At 37.9% G+C, this 21,705-nt stretch overlaps 1 protein-coding gene across 12 annotated transcripts in view; it reads right to left on the bottom strand.

Moving 5' to 3' along the window:
- Nucleotides 1–21,705, bottom strand: part of LOC105835192 (venom dipeptidyl peptidase 4) — a 401,395-nt gene that overhangs the window by 69,839 nt on the left and 309,851 nt on the right. For all 12 annotated transcript variants that reach the window (XM_036292846.1, XM_036292835.1, XM_036292837.1 and 9 more), the window contains one exon: nt 8,470–8,522. In XM_036292846.1, the coding sequence (XP_036148739.1) occupies nt 8,470–8,522 (53 nt within the window). The remainder of the gene's footprint in view (nt 1–8,469; nt 8,523–21,705) is intronic.

Here is a 21,705-nt window from a genome sequence, read left to right as displayed (position 1 = left end):
GGTTACGGCAAAAATGTTACGAATGCAAGGGCGTCTCTCTTTTTTTTTTTTTTATTACTTTAGCAAGAAAATTATGGGGGAAGGGAGAAAGAATATAGTAAAAGCTGGGAAGGTAATGGAGTGGCGTAGCGGAAACGCGCATACCTACACGCCATTGTTTTAAATAAAGAGATGAAAAATGTTGGGAAATAATGCTAAGTAGCAACGGAATAAACAATCCATATAAATTTTATATTTCTTGATTTCGCTAATGTACCGCCCGCGTCAGACGGAATTCCGCGGCGCACTTCTTGCGGAAACCTTTTTTTTTCTCGGAAATTATTCGCGAGAGACAAACGAAAGAGGAAAAAAAAAATTACGCAAGACGAGGAATGCGCAAAGCACAAGAACGCGATGCCCGTATACCTCGGGATAATTACGTTTCTTTGTGAGAACTCGTCTCGCTCATCGGTCTCGGTCGGATAAATTCGCGCTCAAGCCGACGTGGGTATCTCGGTATCGAAATTCGGATTTATAAAGTTGAGACGGATAGAGGAGGACGTGAGCGCTGTCGGATCGCGTCCGCGTTGTTGTTGCTTGGCGTTCGTGACCGATCGTTGTAACCAACAATGACGTCACTGTTATCCCGGTTGAACAATGCCGTAACTCTGTACGAATTTAGGCGAAGGCACCAGTTTGAAACTATAGCCGGACAACGTCGGAGACACAGCCCCGCATAACTACGGGTACCGTATTGTCAACGGTGGCTTTGGCCAGAGAAACCGTAATACGGGCCACAAATTCTTCGTCAAAGGCGAGATCCAAACAATGGCGGGAGGGTATTATTACCGGGCCGAGGAAACGATCAAATAAAATGGCAAATAAGCAATTATTCTGGGAATAATTAGGAACTTGAAATTCGACGGTGTTAATTAACATCGAAATAGGCGTGTGCCAGCGGGCTGCTTCTGCATTTCAGTAACGCTATGTTTAGGGAGTATCGTAATATCGAAGCGTTCAGCATGACGAAATTATGGAATTGTACATGTTATTGCTGGCAATAAATTATCTCTTATCACGTTAATTAACTGACTTATTGCATGCAACACATGCGATGTATGAATAAAGTTGATGTAATAATTACTTTATGTTTCATATATAAATTCCATACTTCTCATTTAATTTAATTTAAATTTAATTTCCAATTCTTTTTTAATTTGATTTAATTTCTTTCTCTTTTTCCCTTTCGTACGTTTAGGACTTTTATATAAATTAAATATAAATTTAAATGTCTTTAGAAAAACTGTTAAACAGACACTTTCAATTGTTTCCCTAATGCCCGTATTTTACGATTTTTCTCGTAAATTAAGTCTTGAGCGGATAATTTCTGCCAAGACTAAAGACCTCCGCGCTCGTTCGCGATTAGGTAGACGCTGTTTACAAAGAGCTTGAGAAAAGCCGATTAAGGGAAGTTGATTTTTGCCCTCGTGCCTCGTAAAAATATCACTGTAGATCCCACAATGTAGACAATGTAAATCGACGGAAAACATTCAAGTTTGTTTACTTGAGTACCAAAGTCGTAGATTTTATGAGTATATATACAGCTTTGGAGTCGAGTCTTTAAATTGTAGTTGTATATCTGCATATCTGCTTTTTTTACAACGAAAAAGGACAGTTTTACAGAAATATCTAAAATTTAAAGATATATAAAATTGAAAATAATTTTAATAATTCAGCGAAATTAATATCAGATCCATATCTCTACACAGAAAAAAATTTATATCAAAAATTATTATAGTAAACAGTAAGCGGGTAACAAAATCTTAAAATTATTAAAATCATAAAATTTTACTATGTTTTTCATCAAATTATCATAGTATTTACACCACTTGAGCTAATTCTCTTATAAAATTTATATGATTTATAGCTACTATCATACAAAATAATTTTTGAGATTTTCTCCGCGTAGATAAATTTGTAGATATTTCAACAAAACCGTTCTACATAGAATATGACATCCATTAGATTTCTATAGTTCTATAGGACGTTTGTCTCTACGATGAAAGTCAGACAGATCTCCAATAAAAATCCATATCCCATGATAAATATTCTCTACAAATCCATTAAAATCCATTAAATTTAGTTCAATTTTGATTTCTAATTTTTTAAAATTCTATTTTATTCTATTTCTATCATAGACGTCTACTGGAGACATCTATTATAGACAGATAATAAATGGTCTCGAGGGTGCGACACCCGCCACACCCAACAGCTGGACGCGGCAGCGTTCAATTTCTCGTTATTAGAAAACACAGAATAAAATAAAGTTATGTCATAAGATTTTTCAATTATATCCTAACAATAATGAGTTTTACTCCTCAAAGCAAAGGTAAGAGTAGACTCTAAAAAAGAAAATAAAGTGTTGATGTTAAAGTAAATAAAATGTACTTTGTCGCACGTCCATAAAGAATCTATTAGACGTTCAGTTAATTAGTATATCTCAGTTAATTAGTCATGCCTCGAAGCTTTATGAAACGTATATGTAATTAGGTTACATAACATCTAATAGACAGCCGTGAATACATGCAAATTCAATGGAAGTATGCAATGCGGAATTATGGATTCCTAGTGCCACGTTCATTGAAAGTCTAATGAATGTCTAATGGAGATTTCAAATCTCCATGACGTCTAATGGCGCGCGTCCATTAGAAGTTTTTGTCCTATGCGAGGAGTCCTTTCCATCTGTCGCGTTATTTCACATAAAAGTTTCAGCAATAAAGTTTGACATTTTACTCTTTTAACATCGTATCGAGATACACCAGGTTTGCCTTTGTAACGGTAAGATGTTCTCCGACGTGTAACGGAAATAAACGTGAATGTCGGCGCCGCGACGTTGCTCACTTCACGTGCACTTGTCGCATGGCTGTTGTGTCTTTTTTCGCTGTCATTTCGGATAAAAGTTTTATCCATTTCGAAATAAAAATTCGAAATCGAGATCAGGCTCTGATATACGGCAGATTGCCAACTCCGTAACGTCCGTTTTCCGCATACGGAAAACTATCGGGATCCATTCGCGCGCGAACTATCGGCAAATACATTATCGAACGAGGGAAAACGAACGGAGTCGCCGCGCGATCTGGTAGACGAATTAAATATAATTGCGCGGAAACAATCCTTTCGCAAAACACCGAACTTATCCGTGTAATCACAGTCATTTAATACGTCGATTGATTCCCGCGAAGTCGGAACGCTCTACAAGGCTTCGTTTAATCGAGCGCGCCCGATCGGGCTTACCTACTTTATGGATCTTCGAGACCTTTTAGACTTCAAATGGATATTACACTCGTAAACGAGTAATCTTTGTTAAGTTCTCGCCGCGTACTGACTTTACCCTTTATAAAAACTTGCTTTCATGGAAGTTCTAGATTAGAAAGGGACTTCGAACGTACTGTGAAACATGCGAGTTTCATCTTACGTCGCCGCAATATGTACCCATAAATGCATATGTTCTCAGATACGTTTCCCAGATGCACACACACACATACACGCATATACATATACTTATGTGCACACACATTCGGAAAGAAATAGCAAGGGACGACAGGAAGAAATGCGAGATGAAGAAGGAGAACCTCTTCTCCGCAGACAATAAAATCGGGAGCCGTTCGGATATAAACCAAAAGCACGCCATGCATTCTGAAATTGATTTTGTGACGGCTTCTGGGATTACAGACGGAGGAAACAAACACGTTTACGATTATGTAACCGCACATACGTAGTGTGGGAGAAAAGAAACCACATGAAAATCGCTTGAGGTTTACGAGTGTTTCGCAAAATCAATATTTCTATCGTACAGAAAAATATATTAACAATGCATTAAACCAATTGGAGATAATCTTGATCAACGTTTCACGATCTTATTTTAATAAAACGAATTTTTGTTTCGTTAATACTGTCATTGAATTAATAAAATTATTTCCAATTAGATTTAATTCATGCATCATTCTTTTTCACGTGTCTATATATTACTCAATAATTTTTATTTTATTATTACTGTTGTAGTCACTAATATTTTTCATCGTTACGCTCTTTAATTGTAACTGCAGAGTTTCCTATAAAAATCAAACAAATTTATTTTTTTTTTAATTTAGAATATACCAAATAATTCGTAACGTCACGTTTTGAATAATTTTATTCCGGCAGAAGAATGAAATAGAAAACGGGAAATGAAAATATGAATAGACAGTAGAATATAAAATTTACATAAAAATTAAATAAGCTTAAAGGTTATTTTATATAAACATACTTTTTAATAAGCCATAAAAATATTAATTAAGGTCAACAACTTTTGTTTTTACATCTATCATATGTAAACCTGAAGAAAAATATTTATACAATAAACAGATTCGAAGGTAAAAAGTTGTTTCCTGACAATTTAACTTCCTGAATTTGTTCTTGTGGGGAAAACTCTCAATTAAAAATTACTCTTTGAACAACTTTCGCTTCAGAATAATATATCGAAAAACCGCAGCGAAGATTGCTCCGTATTTATTAAAGACACGAGGAGAGATAGGGGAGAACCCATTGGATTAAACGATCCGGACTTCGAGACAAATGTCCGCCAGTTCTCAGAAAAACTGGACCGCAGCGCGCCGACTGCACCGTGCCATTCGACCGGCTTCCGCGCCCGGGTCGAAAAAGCCCGACGGGATCCTTCCGGTTGGATTCGCGCAATGATCCGCGGCGTTTCCGTTCGCACAGCCGGCCGCGGGGGAAATCGATGAAAAGCGTAAGGCGCGACGACGTTGACTGCTGGATGTCTGCTCGTCGTCGTCGTCGTCGTCATCGTCGCGGCAAACTTCTTCCCGAAAAGCCATAAATAAAGACGCCGGTATTCATGCGGCGTACAAGCCCGGTTTATGGCGGGACAGGGGGCTCACTCCCCCGCCTCGCTACCCCCGGCGCGGAGAATATATAGCGGGGTAACTCTCACGGCTTATTTACCCGCCCGCGCGCTCTCGTTTCCCTTTTGCCTTCGCGCCCCTAGCACGCCGTTGTAGAGACCCGTTCCTGTGCCTTTTATCGCGACACCGAAAGCCAAAAACGACGGCCAGTTTACTGTCCCCTCACCCCCTCCCGACGTCATCGCCGTCAAGCGTGAATAAACTGCCACGTACACGTTGTACGACACCACCAAGTCGTAGTTTCCCCTCTCTCCGTCTCCCCCCCAAAAAGATTCTCCGCCCTCCATGCGCTTTGATTCGAAGGATATCCCGGCCGTGGGAATAACTCGAGATGAGACATGTATTTTTAATAACACCGTGTCCGATTACTTTGCCATCGCACACAGGGGCAATATCGTGGTGTAAAATAATTTCGAAAACACCTCTCTCAACGTCTAACGAGAAAATACGTCAGTGGATATCAAAGTTAGTCACCGTGGCTTTACTTTCATAACCTAGAGAATTGTCTTTTTATATCTTAATAGATCTTACAAGATATAAATGAGATAAATTATAATTAAAAAGCAGAGGTAGGAGAAGTAATTCCGGCGTTATTATCGTCGTTGCAAATTGTAACGTCATTATCAAATCATTATTGTAATAGAGTAATTATAACAATAATGGCATTACGTTCCATCCCTGTTAATAAGTAAATGTTAAATTTTATCATTATACATATACTGCATTATATTAAAAATAAATAAGTATATATACAGAAAGCAATGTCTCTATATTTTTATTTGTATTTTTAAATCTCTGATCTGTTTTTGAGTCAATATAAATATCATAGAAAATTCTACCTTCAGCCGTCGAGATTATAGCATCGTAAAAAATAATTGACTTTACGTAAATTTCAATGGCATTTCGTTCGAACGCAACTACAGAGATTCCGAATACACACGACGACCGGGCGGTATTACAATTGCGAAAACGAAACTCCGGAGCGGAACGTTTTAGTTCCGCGTCCGAAGTAATGTCTTGGCCCAGGTCCATTTTCCTTCTGTCGCCGAACAAACGGATACGTATCGCAAATATACAAATGCAAATGAGCATAAATTTCGTAAGGGGGATTTATGCCCATCGCCCGTCGCCCCGGTGTTATTTTTCACGTCCCACAAAAGTGTCGGGCGGGCATACGCTCCGCGAGGAAAAATCGCTCCTCCATGTCAAAACGCACGCAACGTATGACGTAAGATTACGACGCGTACTATTGCGCGCGATATATGCGTCGGAGGCAGAGTATATACATCCCCGCGCTTTCCCAAGAAGACGCGTTTATCTTTTCACTCTCGCGCGAAACCACCGTTCTCGGGAGATAGAGGGAGCGCGAGGTGCAGCGGCCGCACAATGGATTTTTATTTGTCGGTAAAATTCATCATAAAATAGACGATTTGACATTTCGTTCGTTCGAGATATAATAGCCCGTATATTTCCCTTGATATCCGAAGGAAATGTAAAATAATTCAGTTTGCTCTTAGAACAAAAATATTTTTTTCACGTTTCTCTTTTCCCATGGACATATATGCATGCAATCTATGTAAATAAAGATTTAGATTTTAGAAATTAATATGTTGAGAAATCCATTTAAAAGATAAATAAAAAACCCCTGGATAAATAAAAAACCTTTCACTCGTTTGACTCGTACCAATAATTTTATATTTGTTACCTGTTTAGAGGTATTGATATTTTCTATTTTCTGTTTAATTTTTGCTGAAACAAAGCGATATGACGCTAGAATTGGTTCTTGTAGCAAACCCTTCTCTCAATTGTATGTTTAATACCTTTCGAAAATTTACAAATACATCAAGATTATGAAAATTGCGTCTATATAAGTTCTCCTATGTGAAATCACATGAAAACCGATGTCCCACTTTCAAAATAATACCACCATTTAATTTGCGATTCTCATTTCAAAATTCGGCTTTTCCCAAAAGCGAGCGATGAAAGTCAAACTTGACAGCGAGAAGCCACGTGTGCCCGCTCGCTGCAGCGGTTGCGCGGTTAAATCGTGAAACAGCCCCGCTCTATGTACAAAGATGACGAGCAAGCCTTTGGCGTCTGCGAATCACGTTTAGAAATGGACTGGAGGTTTGATCTGCAAGACTGTTTGAGGACGATGATCTCAAGCGCGACGGTAAAGTCCAAATCATCCCGTCCTTGAGAACGGTGTGGGCATCCACATATAACGGCGAAATTTCGCGGAATCGCGCTCCCTTGGCAGCAGTAGGACGAGCAGTTCCGCGTGGATGAACTTCAAGGCACGTCGGTTCCTTTGACGGAGTGCGAACGACAGGGCACCACGGGCGGGGACGTTCGCTATTTCCGGCGAAGCTCAAGGAAGTCTTTGCGGTTTCGCGCGATCGTGAGAAATTGGTCTTCGAAATTTTGCGAGTTTTACAGGCGACCTAGTTTCTCGAATGTGATTTAAACTCCGGCGGAAGTTCGGCTGATATAGAAAAGAGAATCGATCTCCTCTCTATAAAGATATGATAACTCATAACATCGCGGATATGTTTACCTTCCTCTAAATTAAAATTTTCAATTAAAAACATAAACAATTTCAAATATATTGAAAAAATATTTGTTCCCGTTCATATTATTTATATTAGATATTAAAGGATTCAGAGCATAAAGAGCATTTATGTATTTACTTCATTAATAAATATAGACTAGTAATATTTACACATTAATATCGATGTGCATCGAGCTAATGTAAATAAATATATGTATAAACAGTTAAACACACAAGTGGACAAGCGATATGCGCAACTAAATTTAACGAGAGTGTAAATAAGGTACAAATGGATTGATTATATTAATTTCTTTAACTGATATTTGAATTCAAATTACTGATTTATTGATTTGCCAAAAAACAAGATGCGTATTAAAATAATTATTCCCAAACAATCGAGGGAGCACAGTTCCTAGCATTAAAAAAAAAGGGAGTACCGTTGGAAATGAAGGAAAGTCCTTAAAAAGAATAGCGCACGATTTGCCCTGCCTTCGCAAGGCCAGCGAACGTCTCGATATCGCGAAAAGTGCAACCGTGCGAATAAGTTCGGGAAGAGAGGGCTTTAAATTTTTTCTCGCCGGCAGGGGAAGACGAAGCAAGAGAGAGAGAGAGAGAGAGAAAGAGAGAGAGGGAGATCAGTGACGAGTCCGGTAATCGCGATATAACCGCCCCTAAATGCTGAGTTAATGATCAAATCCGCGAGGGAAAGTTCTCAGACGCGAAACGGGATCGGAGGCGGGCAAGGTGGTGACGGTAAGACGGCGCGGGATTAAATTCGTGCACAGTTTGTAATTTGCACGCGGCGCGGTGCGGCTTCCCCGCCCTCCTCTCTCTCTCCCTCTCTAGCCGCCATCTCCCCCCCCCCCTCCTTAGGGGCCAAGATTAAAATGCAAATCCGAACTTGAAATCGTGGAATAAATTCGAGATATGATTGTCGCAAACGCCATTGTCGAGACACGGCTCGTTTATACTTACAGAGTCTCCAGGTTCACGAGCCTGTAATGGGCCAGGTACGTATGACGGTACAGCTGAAACAGAAACAAGAGCGATATTTCATTCGACTCGCCGAGTTCAGTGGACTGGAATTAATAGAAGGGGCGAAAGGGTGTAAAAGTTATTTCGCGCGAGAGTCGATCTCTTCGTTCTCAAGGCGCAAGGCGGGCATTCAACATCTCCCTTCTCGTTAATTTTCGAGACATCTTGTAGAGCACGAGACGTATTAATTGAACCATTTGTCAGCTTTTCTTTCTGCTTTACCGTTTCATCTTTTTTTTTTATTTTTTAAGAAAGTTGCCCGTTTCCTTACGTATCAGAGTATTCTCCCGCGGGATTTCGTCCATCCTTTCTCAAAAGGGCGAGTTTTCAGGCCTTTAAACCTATTCTTTCCGCCGCCACACGTGTGTATGTACCGCCACGATGATTGATTTTTTTGGGGGGGGGGGGGACACGCCGTATGTTTCCGATAAACCGATAGGCGGGAAATCGATCAAACGTTTGCGAGGGCAATGACATTCAAGTGATGGAAATTCCTGCTTCTGAATCCGCGGGCGCGGGCGTTAAAAATATCCGCTTCCGTGCGAGGCATCTGAGTGTGGCCGAGAATACGGGTGACATAAAATACGATAACATGCCAACCGGATTCTATTTCGTTACCGCATTTTGCCCCGGGGTTTCCCCGACGGTTTCCCGGGGCCACGGGCTGGCGGCTATAAAAACCTTTCGCTCGTATTACTCGCGTCATTCATGTGGCACAGATAGAGCGGCAAAAATATAATAAAGTCAGAGCTGATAAAAAATACGGTCCCGGGCTCCGCTTTATACTTTTCGCACGCATGTATGAGATTAGCATGTAGGATAAATGTGATAAGCGCGGCACGTCGCGCAATACGGTTAATATTACGCGACAAAATTAGCACGCTAACTAAATGTAATATAATAAAAATGAATTATTAACTCTCTTAGATTATAAAATAACTTTGCGTACACACAAGAATAATACATAACAGAGATAAAAGCGTTAATCCTACGATAAATATGTTTTAAAGTTTAGATTAATTCGTATAAAGCATTTCTTTTTTTTTTTTACCCAGAAATAATCACCCTATTTTTTGCGTAAACGATTATCTCAGGTAATTTTTTACTAAACGGTTTATTAAATCGAAACAAATCTTTCTCTCTGCGTACAATATTGTGTAAATCACCATGTTATCACAGTATAAAAATCGTCATTAATAGCAAGGGATGTATAAATTTTAATTTTAAAAAATTTCCTTTTATTTAAACTACAATTTTATTTTAAATCCCGCGTATCTGTAATCTATTGAATTTACTGGGGCGATTTGGAGGCAATTTTTTTTATATTTGTGTAAACTTATACAAACGCGGCACAGAGTCCTTGTTCATTTTTTTTTTGTCGTTATAGCATACCTATTACATTCAAATTCGATTTGGGCGTACCAAAGCAAGTGAAAAGTCCAATAAATTCTGACAGCGCGCTTTTATCGAATATAATTCGATTAGATGTCGAGAGTTTACGGACTTCGGAGCCTGCACTGTATATTGGCGAGTTCGTTTTTTTTTTGCCTGCCTTTTAGAAAGTCCCGTTTAACTCGACCGTATCTCACATCCCCGACAGTTTCTCCCCGCTAATAATAACCGTAGTAATAAATGCAATAAACGACCATAAGCGTGCATCTGAAGTTTAAACAGCAAACAGTGAAACCAATATCAACGTGCAAATTTGCCAACAGAGGCTCTAAACCATGCTTAGAAGTTTAATGATCAAACTTTGCGATCGTGCCGCGAATCGTGACTCGTGAGAGTTGTCGGAGAAAACGAGTGTTTTTATAGAATACTAATCATCGGGATTTTATATCCATCAATTATATCTTTTCACGCTGAATATGTCGAAACGTCGATTAAATGCACTGAAGTTTTCTTACCGATTGCAGCGACTTATCGTCGATCAAATTTGTACAACATAGTAAAAAAATCCGTTTTGCAATAATCTGCTAGATATCGTGCGTGACTTTTTTTTACAAAATTTATTTTATAAACTGCTTTTATGTAGTTATTGCATCGGTCGTTAAACAATCACTGCAAAATGATCGATCAAGAAAAATATTAAAATAATAAACATTCCAAATATTAATTATAAATAGATATTTGTTTAGATTTACTTTTCATACAGATTTTATTAAAATGTGATTATAATAAGTTTTTTTTTCGACTCGCACCTTAATTTCTTATTTGCTCATTAATGATCCTAATTAGGCTTATTTTAATCAATTTTTATCGCATTATATCATTTCCTTTCTCATCTCATTCCGAAATATCATGCATCCATTTTGATATGACGAAGCATTTAAATAATCGAGCAAATTAATCTAAAAGAACACATTATATAAAAAAACAACGCGCTGAACATTAGAAGAACACTCTTAAGCTTAAAAAAAAAAACTTAATTACACAAGGAGCGAGTAAATTGAAGGTACAAAAATTGTTACATCAACACGCGCCTCCAGGTTTGCGCGCTACACGCTACAAGAGCGAACCGTCGCGTCGGTGTGTTAATTGACGCAGGCGGCGGATGTGTGCCGCTCGCGGCTGGAAACGGTCCAGCCGCGGTGATATTCCCACGGGAACGTTTCGAAACCCGGGGAGATCCGGCCGAGCGATATAGAGAGCGGGGCGCGCCGCGCCGGCCATCGAATGGACCGGCCATCGACAGTGCCCGGCGATACGGAAGGATTCATGGTGCTCGCCGCGCGCTATTTTGCCTCCATTAACTCTTTCGCGGCGCGCCTATAAATCATGAGCCGTCTGATAAGGGTCGTGCAACGCCATTTTCACGTGTTGCGGCAGCGTCCGCTATCGGGCCGCGGGGCTCGTTTCCATCGCATTATTCCCGCCTTCAACACTCCGCCGGAGTGCGCGCCATACCACCCCCAATCCCCTTGCTTGCCCCCGTTAATACCTTCTCCCTTTCCTCCTCCCCCCTCCTTCCCGTGTAGGTGTTCCAATATTCCTAAGTACGAGCACGTTGTTTCTTCGTGCGCTATGCGCGATACGCCGCCACGTAATTTCAGGCTCGCAGGCTCGGGGTGTTGAGCATGACTTGCGGATACCCCATGAATTAACGATTCGTATAGCTCGTACGACCATCTACCGTGGGCTAATGGCTAAAGGAAAGAGCAGTATTTGCAAGCTGTTCATACGATTTCCTCTGTTTTCTTCCGAATTCATAGCATCTTTTCTACTTTTTATATTCTTGTTTAGATAAAATAAAATTAATCCAACTGTATAGAAATGGAAATTTATACGTACAACTGAGAAATCGGCTTTGACGACTGGAAACAAGTTGAATGTTTACGTAGGGATTAGAAGAATTTGAACAGTGACGACAAATTGGGATTTGTCTAGGATATACTACCAACTTGTTGCTACCACCGTAAAGATTACGATCGAGCAAAGCCCATTCATTTCCTAAACTGTCCCTCGATAACTCGTCGAAGCAACGAATGATATATTGCAGCAGAAAAGTCCATATAAGAGTTAGGAAAGAATTCCTACATCCTTTACACGAAAGGCACGGCAGATTGCAACTTGGAATTTTATGAAGGAAATTTCGTTCGGTAATGATTGCATTATCATTAAGTCGTAAGAAGATTTATCACCACACGGAGAAAATCGTGGTAATTGTGAGACAACGTAAACTTTGAAGAATTTTACTATACTTTTAATAAAATTTATTAAAATTTTAAAATTTATTAAATTTGGCAAAGTTTTAGTAAATTTTGTTAGAAGTATAATAAATATTATTAAAATTTAGTCAAATTTTATTAAAATTTTAATAAATTTTGTTAAAAATATAATAAAATTTTTCGAGCTTCACGTTGTCTCACAATTACCACAATTTTCAAGGTAATTTTTAAGAGAAAATTCTCTCCATGCAGCGTTGGTATTGTATTATTTCCGAAGAACTTTACATCCAAAAGCTCTTCTCGTGCATCACCCTGAGTTACATTTACACTTCACCATTGTAGAGCCGCTGCGTCAGTATTTTTTATAACACATCGTTTGTATGCCGCTAAATTAAGCTGCGCGATAGGAAAATGAAAAATGAATCCCACGGTGAAAATCGTGTTAGAAATTAATTAATCAAAGTTCGCGTTATGAATCGAAAAATGACGAGCCACGCCCCGCCGCTGTTGTTGAAGCGATTGAAACGTGGGATGGTATAGACAGGTGGCTGTTATATTCTCTTTTTTTTTTTTTCAAACGTTTTTGCAGCAAACTTTCGGAGAAAATTTCAGTTCGTTATGCAGCGCCGCGGATCAAACAGGTCATCGGATACTCCAATGATATTAAAATTTATAAATGTTAATACGCGGCAAGAACATGAAGGACCTCATATATAATCGATATTTTTTTTTCTTTCCACTTCATACATATCGTGTTATAAATATGCATACATGCGAAACGGAGTCGCGAAATAATGAAAATTTACAATTCCAACGATTGAATCGTTCACTGATTTTGTTGCTTTCACCCCTATGTGAATTATTGAAGTTAACATTATACGAGAGAACAGTTTATTAATTAATCAATTATATTTTCCTTTCGCACTTAATTAATACGTTTTTTTTTAATTAAAATTATTTGGATCGATTTCCCCATAATCTTAAAGAGATGGTATTTAACATTTGTTTTTTCAATACTGTGAGAAAAGTACTTAAAATTTGTGACTATAATTGAATGTCGAAATCATAAATTTAACACTTTCTTTTTATAATTATTGTGTGCTGCTATAATGACAGTGATGTAACAATTAATTACAATCATTAATAACAATTATAATCATGTTCAATATTGCTCTATTTTTTGTTATAGAATATATATATCATTATTATTAACATTATAACAAAGATAACTGCAAAAACGGAATTTCTATTGTACTATAATTATTTTATTACAATATTCTAATTATAAATTATATTAACATCATTATAACTATAAATTTTTACTTATTATAAGATTCAGTTGTATGTAGAGTTTCTTATAAAAATCAAACAAGTCCATTTTTTTTCATAATCTGAATTGCGGCACCAAATTATTCTTCACCGGAAGCAACTACTTGCGAATAATTTTGTTTAAATGAGAACAAGTCCAGAAGTTTCTTTTTACCTTTTTAATGAGTTCTCAAAATACTAATTAAAACTTACAACTCTATTCCTATATCTATTATACGTCCGCAGAAAAAAATGAAAAATTATAATATCAATACACTGAGCGACATTCAAAGATGAGATTTGTTTTCTGTTTAAAAATTTTCTAAACTTGTTTGATTTTTGGAGGAAACCCTTCAATTACGATCACGAATGCCGAGTACTTTTTCTCAGCGAACAAGACGGGAAATGTTTTCCAAGTAATACAGTACAGCCATTAGAGCAAACGAAAGTTCGCTCTAGTTCGGAACTCTCTAGCGAAGTTGAAAACTGAAGATATTTGCGCGCGCCGGCCCGTTCGGCGGGCGATTACTTCATTTTCAGCGGTTGGCTCGGCGGGCGGTGTTTGCACCGCGTTACATAAAATTGAGAACGCCGCTATTTCGCGGATGTACAACACCGGCGGGAATACGCGGGCGCGAGAGAAAAGAGTTTCAAGCGGGATTTAATGTTTCTTGCGCGCGGGAGTGTTTTCTCGCGCGCGCAGAGGTATAGTAATTCCTAACGCGGAATTAATTCCTGCCTGCACCGCGGGACACGCGTATACCGTTCTACCGGAAGAGGCACCGGAGCTCGCTTCGATTCGCGCGGTTCAAGCATGGATGGGCAAGAATAGCTGCGAGAACGGCGGCATTGTTTGCGCGGATATGCGCAAACACGTGCGAGCGAGCGTACGTATCGTACGATCGTAATCTCCGCAGGGAAGTTTATTTTGCACGCCGCTGACCGGGCAGTTTTTTCGTATCCTCAGTTTTCATCCTCCTAGAAACGAGGGGGGGGGGGGAAGGGCTTGCGTAATTTTGAAAAATTTCAACAACTAATGCGATTCTCCAACTTGACTGAATATTTTACTTGCCGAGAAGTTAAAGTCTACAAAGCATCGAGCAACTGTTCGATGTAGTCCACCTTTTTTTTTTCTTTTAGAAAGCTTTTTTCTCTAAAAGAATTATTAGCCGTGTATAAGCGTATTTAATTAATTAGACATCGATACATTAAAAAGGGAGTTTGGCGATATCAAGTTTTGAATAAAATAATAATCAATTATAAATATTTGATTAATGTAATAAAAAACAATTTAATTTTTCTAAATATTTAGTAAGTTTTACCAAACGTAACAATATAATTAATTGTTTCGTAATACTTATTAAATATTTAGAAAAGTAAAACTATTTTGTTTATATTAACCGAATATTTAAGAGTCAATCCACAGATATGGTAACCTTAAATTAACAATAATTCACTAAACGTTTGATCAAACTCTTTTTTTTTTTTCATGTATATTCTTGATGCACATTCAGGCCACGCTAATTCGACATAAATAGTTATTGCCGATAGCGGTGTAACCGTATTAACAAACCCAACGAACAGTCCTCCACCTGATGACCCGAGGTTAAGCTTTGTAATTTGTGTTAGAATGAGTGGTCATCTGGAAACATCGAGCTTCCTATCGATAACGCCCGCGCTTTTTATCGAATTGCACCAGTTTTAACGTAACGAAATTACACCCAACGAATATAATTACCTGAGCTGTTTATGGCGATAAATAATTAGCAACGAATAGTTAAATTCGGTAATGCGGGATAAAATAAATTTACATAACCATATTGACAGCGCGCTTGGTACAACGATAAGCTGTGACAAATGCAAATAAATAAATCATTATACCCGAGTGTAGTAAATTATTCAGGAGGAACTCTGTCATTCTCTCCAGTGTTCCCTGCCATTTCAAAATGCAATATTTGATAAATTACTTATTCGACGGACACAAAAGAACGGGACGTTGCGGCGGGACCAGCGTTCGCGGGGAGGGGAAAAAAAATCGTGGACGTCAAATGGCGAATGCAAAAATATCACCGTGTATTCCACGAACGCATATCCGGACGCGCTCGCACCGCGGTAATGCACCTTGCGATTGTGTTGTTGGTTTCGCGCGTTTTTTTCCCGCCCGGGCACTTAATTTCCCAGAGGCGAACCGAACTCGCGTTCGGTTTTCGGTTAGCTGGCCGCGATCCAATGCGACCGCGACCACATCGGCCGTATCTTGAAACGCAAAATCGCTAATGCCACCAAAAAACTGAAAGCCGTCCACCCGCGTGGCGGTCGATTAAACGGACGGATGCTAATTAGGAAACTTTTGAAACGGCCATTGTTCCGGTCCCGCCGTAGGTTTTTTCGCGGCAATTAATTTTTGGCGCATAACTTACCCGAGTTAATTTCCCAGAAGGATAAAAACGTATGTTAACTTCCTCGATTTTATATCGCTTAGATAGGGGAGCGAGTGGAACCCGGCCGATCCCGCGTGCGAGGGGTTCAAATTTTAATGGCACCCCCGTAGTAATCTCTAACGTCATGCAGTTTTCATTGGATGCGTTTTTAAAACGCAAAGTTTTGTCGGAACGTGAATGCCTGAATTATTTCCGAATAATCACTATGCATGAAATGTGTTTCGCCTCGGAATTTCCGTGAATTATTGTTTGGCAAATTAATGTAGCTCGTGAATCAAACGAATCGTTAAAAATGCTCGAAATTATTCTTGTAAGCAAACAATTTTTCTCTCACTTTAGCATTTTTCTCTCGTAAAAATTTCATTTCCCTTTTTTTCCAGCAAAATTAACATAGCATGATTAAATAATTAGGATCAGTCGACCGATAGTTAAAAAAGCGAAAAAGAAAAAAGCTATCAGTTTGGTTTTATTCTAATTACAAACCTATTGTACTTTCTTAATAAGTTTATTATTTATTTTTCAATAAAAGTAGACTATAAAATTTTAATTTAATTTGTTATTCTCAAAAATGGTAGACAAATAAAAAAAACTCATGCTTGTCGATTTTCCATAACGGCAGTGAGAGAGTTCTCGTGAGAAATTGTCATATAAAAATTGTCTGAAATTTGAAACTGCGCGTGATCGCGATGAAATGATTTTAGATTTTAGATTTGAATTTCAGTATCGGGGTTCAGGTTGCAATCTCAGGGGAATATTTATGCCTGCCATTTCTCCTCGAATGGCTGTCCGTCGTCGTAGAGAAACGGGAGCGAATGAAGCACTCTCGCGATACAGACGCGGGCGAGGGAGAGGGGGGAGGTCACGTTTCGATTTTCGCCTCGGTGATTCGCCTTATCCGAAAACGAGCGATTTATTCGGAAGAGTCTCTCTCACCGACCCTCGTCCGCCCTATGTGAATCGACTGCCAAATCGAACTTATCCGTACGAAATGTGTACTTCGTACCGTGAAAAGCCGGTCACGCACCGAATCAGATCGGTCCCACTCAAAATCAGATACCGTATCATCACCGCGGACCTATATTGGAACGGTAATAATTGATAGATCATTGATGAAGAGAGAGAGAGACAGACAGAGAGGCTTACAAGAATTTTGTCAAACGCAGATCTGTACGTCAATCTGACAGCGAATCAAATATTGATTTTGGACAAATTGCAGTACAATTTAATCCATGGTACCGTCGATATCGTGTAACCGCATCCCATCCAGCTACATGTGTGCGCTTCAATTTCAGGGATAATTCTTAAAAACTGATATTAAAAAACGACATAGAAACTAAACGTGACAACAAAAATAAAAAAAATATTTTTTTTTTACTATAAAGACATAAAACTTATGCATAAATAATAATAATAATAATATGTTCTCTACAAATAAGAATACGAGATTTATTATACGGTCACAGCGATTTTCAAGCCGTTAATTCCAGACTAATCCGCGCTCCAACTCAGTTTGAAGAAGTCAAATCTCGAAAAGTGCAATAAGAATAATTTACGCGGATTCTCTGTACGTTATTCAGTCACTATAATCGGGATTAGCGCAATTTGCATAAATCGCGACAAATGAAATAATTCATTGCCAAAGTCTGAAGCTCGGACTTCAGAGCAATGGATGAATTAATTACGCGCGACAGTCATTAAGAAATAAAAATCGTTGCTCGTGATTTATGTCTTACGGGGTAACGCGCATATAAAATCTCGAATTAAACGTGAAATGTAATCGCAGCTTTAAGTCTGATAATTCAAAAAACCCATATTTGATATCGGAAAAAGTCTCAGTCGAGCGCATATTATCATATAACGTCCAAAATTTTGCAACCCGCGACAGAATTTCAATTATTCAGTTCCATATTAATATTACATCCTAATAATCCTCATTAAATTTAAATAATTAAAAGAATGCAAGTGAAAACACGAAAACCACAATTTGTTAAAGTATCTAAAAAGCTATACACATATACATAGCTATTCTTAATTCAGCAAAACTGTCTTCTTTCTGTATTGAAATTTAGTTTCGATAATTGTATGATGTGCGGCGATCTAAATAATAATTCATTTCCTTATAAATATTGTAAATAGTACATAATACGGATTCCATCGCTTGCAAACCCCGTCAATTTTTTCCTGCTTTAAAACGAAGATTGCAACACTCAGGCCGAAGATAATGCTCTCTTAACGATATCGCTGCTCGCTTCTTAATAGCGTCGCCGGTGTTTATCCCGGCTGTCTAAAATCGCATTACGTTAACGTGGCAAATGGCGCATCGCGCAAAAGGAATGCGGGATTTGAATCGAGAGAATACCCGTGATGAATACTTGCGACGTCGATTCGCTCTTGCAAGAAATCAAGAAAACATAACAAGCCGAATGCGGAGTCCGCGCAAGAGTTCCGTCCGATCAGAATCGACTGTATCCACTGTGCGATTCGCTGCAGACCGAACGACGTCCTCGTGGCAAAACGGGAAAAATCTCGACGGTTCGCCTTTATCGGTGCGGAAAAGCGGTTCGTTCGCGAACGAACGGGCACGGGCGAGGGTGTACGACGTCGACGCGAAAGCGTTTGCCTCGATTCCACCGAGATGCACATTACGGATAGTGGTGCATACCGGCACGTATCCACGTTCCTGGTACTTTACAATAAGCGTCCTTTTTTTAGCTTATTATTAGCCGCAGTTACTTCTTTCGATCGATGTGAAGGACGACAATTTTGTTAAGGGAGAAACGTCGATTACGTATTACTTAAAATTATTTTTTATTATATTTCCCACTTGGTATTAATTTGTGCAATAAAAGTGCAATAAAAAAATTGTGTAATAAAAGAACATTGAAAATTGTAACTTGATATTTCACACAAGTATCTGTCACTAGAAAATGTTTAACCTTTTAAAAGATATTTATTATTTATTGATGAGCTTTCTTACAATATGTTACAAAAAATTTAGATAATCTTCTTTTAAATCTATCACTTTTAAAAGTATTGAATTTATAAATTAAAATAATTAAAATAATAAGAAATTATTAACTAATTTATTTATATTGTAAATAATTTATTTTAAAAAAGGATCAAATATCCAATAATAAATTAATAAATAATAATAAAGATATAAGTACGGAAAAGTAAAATTGACTTGAATTTACCTTGCGATTAGTATTTCGTTCATATATCAATTATTAATTCTACTACTATTAATTATCAATTTTATATTAATATCATTTATTAGAATAAAATTTATAGTAACACAATTTAAAATTTTAATAGATTTTATAAAAATATTAATTTAATTTTTATAATAATTGTAAATATATGTATAGAATAAATACGAAATATTCCACAGTAAACCGCTTATCTTAACAAAAATATAAAAATTCGGTATAAAATTGTGATTATTATCAATTATAAATTGATCAAAAATTAACACCAACTGTACCTGATTTTTTAAAGTGTCATTAGCACGAACAAAACCAGAAATTTGTTATAAATGTGTTACAAATATTGCCTACATTACTCATTTCTCATTTATTTCATATTTTTGTCATTAAATGTTGCTTATATAAAAATATAAAACATTGATGAGATACAATTTAAACGATCAGAATACTCATTCAGTAATTTTTTTCTACATATCTAAAAAATGTTTGTAACATCGTAAAACTGACAGATTGAATGAATAAACAATAAGCATTACAATATATAATAACATAATTTAATATATTAAAAATAATTATATGCGTTAAAAATCTTATATATTAATTAACGAAGAGCGGCGAGTTTTAGTTTCATGCGATTATCTAAAGCGAATCCCCTAATATATTTTGGTAAGAGAGAAACTACAGCGATATATACATCGCAATGTGCAGCGATCCGCGGTTTTGTGCGACAGAGCGGAAGGCACTGTTGGAGAACGTGGTTAAAATTATCATTTAATCAGTTTGGCACGCAGTTAGAGCAGTTAAGATCTCTGCGAAAGATCTGCACACCTATAACCATGCCGTGTAATTCCCGCGAATCAAATGTAAATTTGATGTGTTCGTCACATCTATATGTATATTCTGAGCGTAATCTTTTATTACGAACAAATGGTCAGTTCGAATATTGAAACTTGGGGGTTTTATTGACAATTTCATTCGCGAGAACTCCGCTGATATACGCGCTGACATTTTTCATATTACAAAAATGGACTACAAGTTAAAAGAAAAGGGATTTTAAATAGAAAATGTTCGCGCACGTTATCGTTACAAGTTATTAACAGACGTTTGATGAAAGTTGAGCGGAACGTGCGAGCGTTGATGATTTTTCGCCCGAGCGCGGTACATTAATTACACTGCTAAAGCAATTAATGAAGTTGGAAATGAAAAGTGAGCCAAATTTATCGCGTAGAAATAGCTAAAAATTTTTCAACTTATTTCATGTATGTAAATTGATATTTTCAGCACTCTGGTCTGATTATTTATCTTCACGCATGCAATTTTCTACGTCATGAATAGAGTTAAATTTCCCAAACATAAATTTCTAAAAGTCTGTAAATTGTAAAATCACAAAAGAATTAACCCTCTCTTATCTATAAAGATACGTCGCCTTCTTCAAAATTTCTACGTTGTGAAAATCTCCAATTCAGGTAGCCATGCGTACAAATTAGCCCATGCTTTCTCGGGCTAATTAGCGAAAAACGCCCTCCGTTTTCACTGGAGGAATGGCTAGAGCGGGTCGCGTGGAATCGCCGGGAAAATCGTGTCCGGTTTCATAAACACACGGCCAATCTATGGCGAGTGGACCGCCGCAGCGATGCCCCCCGAGCGCCGCATTAAGAATTCATTCTGTTCGTGGCAGCCGTGCACCGTGCCGCTCGCACCGAGGATGCACGAGATGTACGCGGATATTACCCTCCCGGTATCAGAGGCACTTACAGACGCGATTTCCTGCGACTATCGGAAATTTCGACCGCGGACAATATGCCACGCTGCTGCGCGGAGTTACGTAATGTAAATCAAGAAGCGCGCCCGATGCACAATGCACCGATTGCGCTCCAATCGGTGTACACGGGGTCCTTTATTGGTTAATATCCCCGAGCGTTATCGGTCAAACGCATCCCACCGTGATCGCAACTTTTCCGATCTGCAAACGCGCCCGAGCTTTATGGACGTCGTTGTAATTCGCTGATAACGAATCCGAGCGGTAATTTTGCCAGAACTGGCGACGGGCACATTTTAACGAGCACATAAACGCATCAGCTTTATAAAATCATCAATTAACGAGGGCTTCAGATTTTTTTTCCTTGCAGCATTTAAGAGAATACACAATGGAAAATAAATTTCGCGATAATAATCTTCAATTCGTACAAAAGATCAATCAACTTTTTTTCAAAGAAATATAAGAATTGTTGTTTGATGTCTCAATTACATTTTCCATAACTTTTGTTCTAAAAAAACTTATTATATTTTTAAAGGGTATATATTCTACCATATTTAAAAAATAATCACTTGAGACATCTTTTTATACACTCCAGCGTCGGAAAAACAAACCTCACGAATTTGATTACTAATCCAAAATTAATATCTATTTTTTATTTAAAAATTCCGCGGCGCAATTTATACCATACTAGGTAGAAACTAACAATAAGTAGAGTGTAAAAAAACCTTCCAAGTGATTATTTACTTTATATAGGATCAATCAAGAATAGAATAAGAGTTTTTTTTTACAAATTT

Source organism: Monomorium pharaonis, chromosome 10 (assembly GCF_013373865.1).
Source record: "Monomorium pharaonis isolate MP-MQ-018 chromosome 10, ASM1337386v2, whole genome shotgun sequence".
NCBI lineage: Eukaryota > Metazoa > Arthropoda > Insecta > Hymenoptera > Formicidae > Monomorium > Monomorium pharaonis.
Note: the sequence above shows the minus strand (reverse complement) of the source record. Positions and strands in the feature narration are given on the sequence as shown.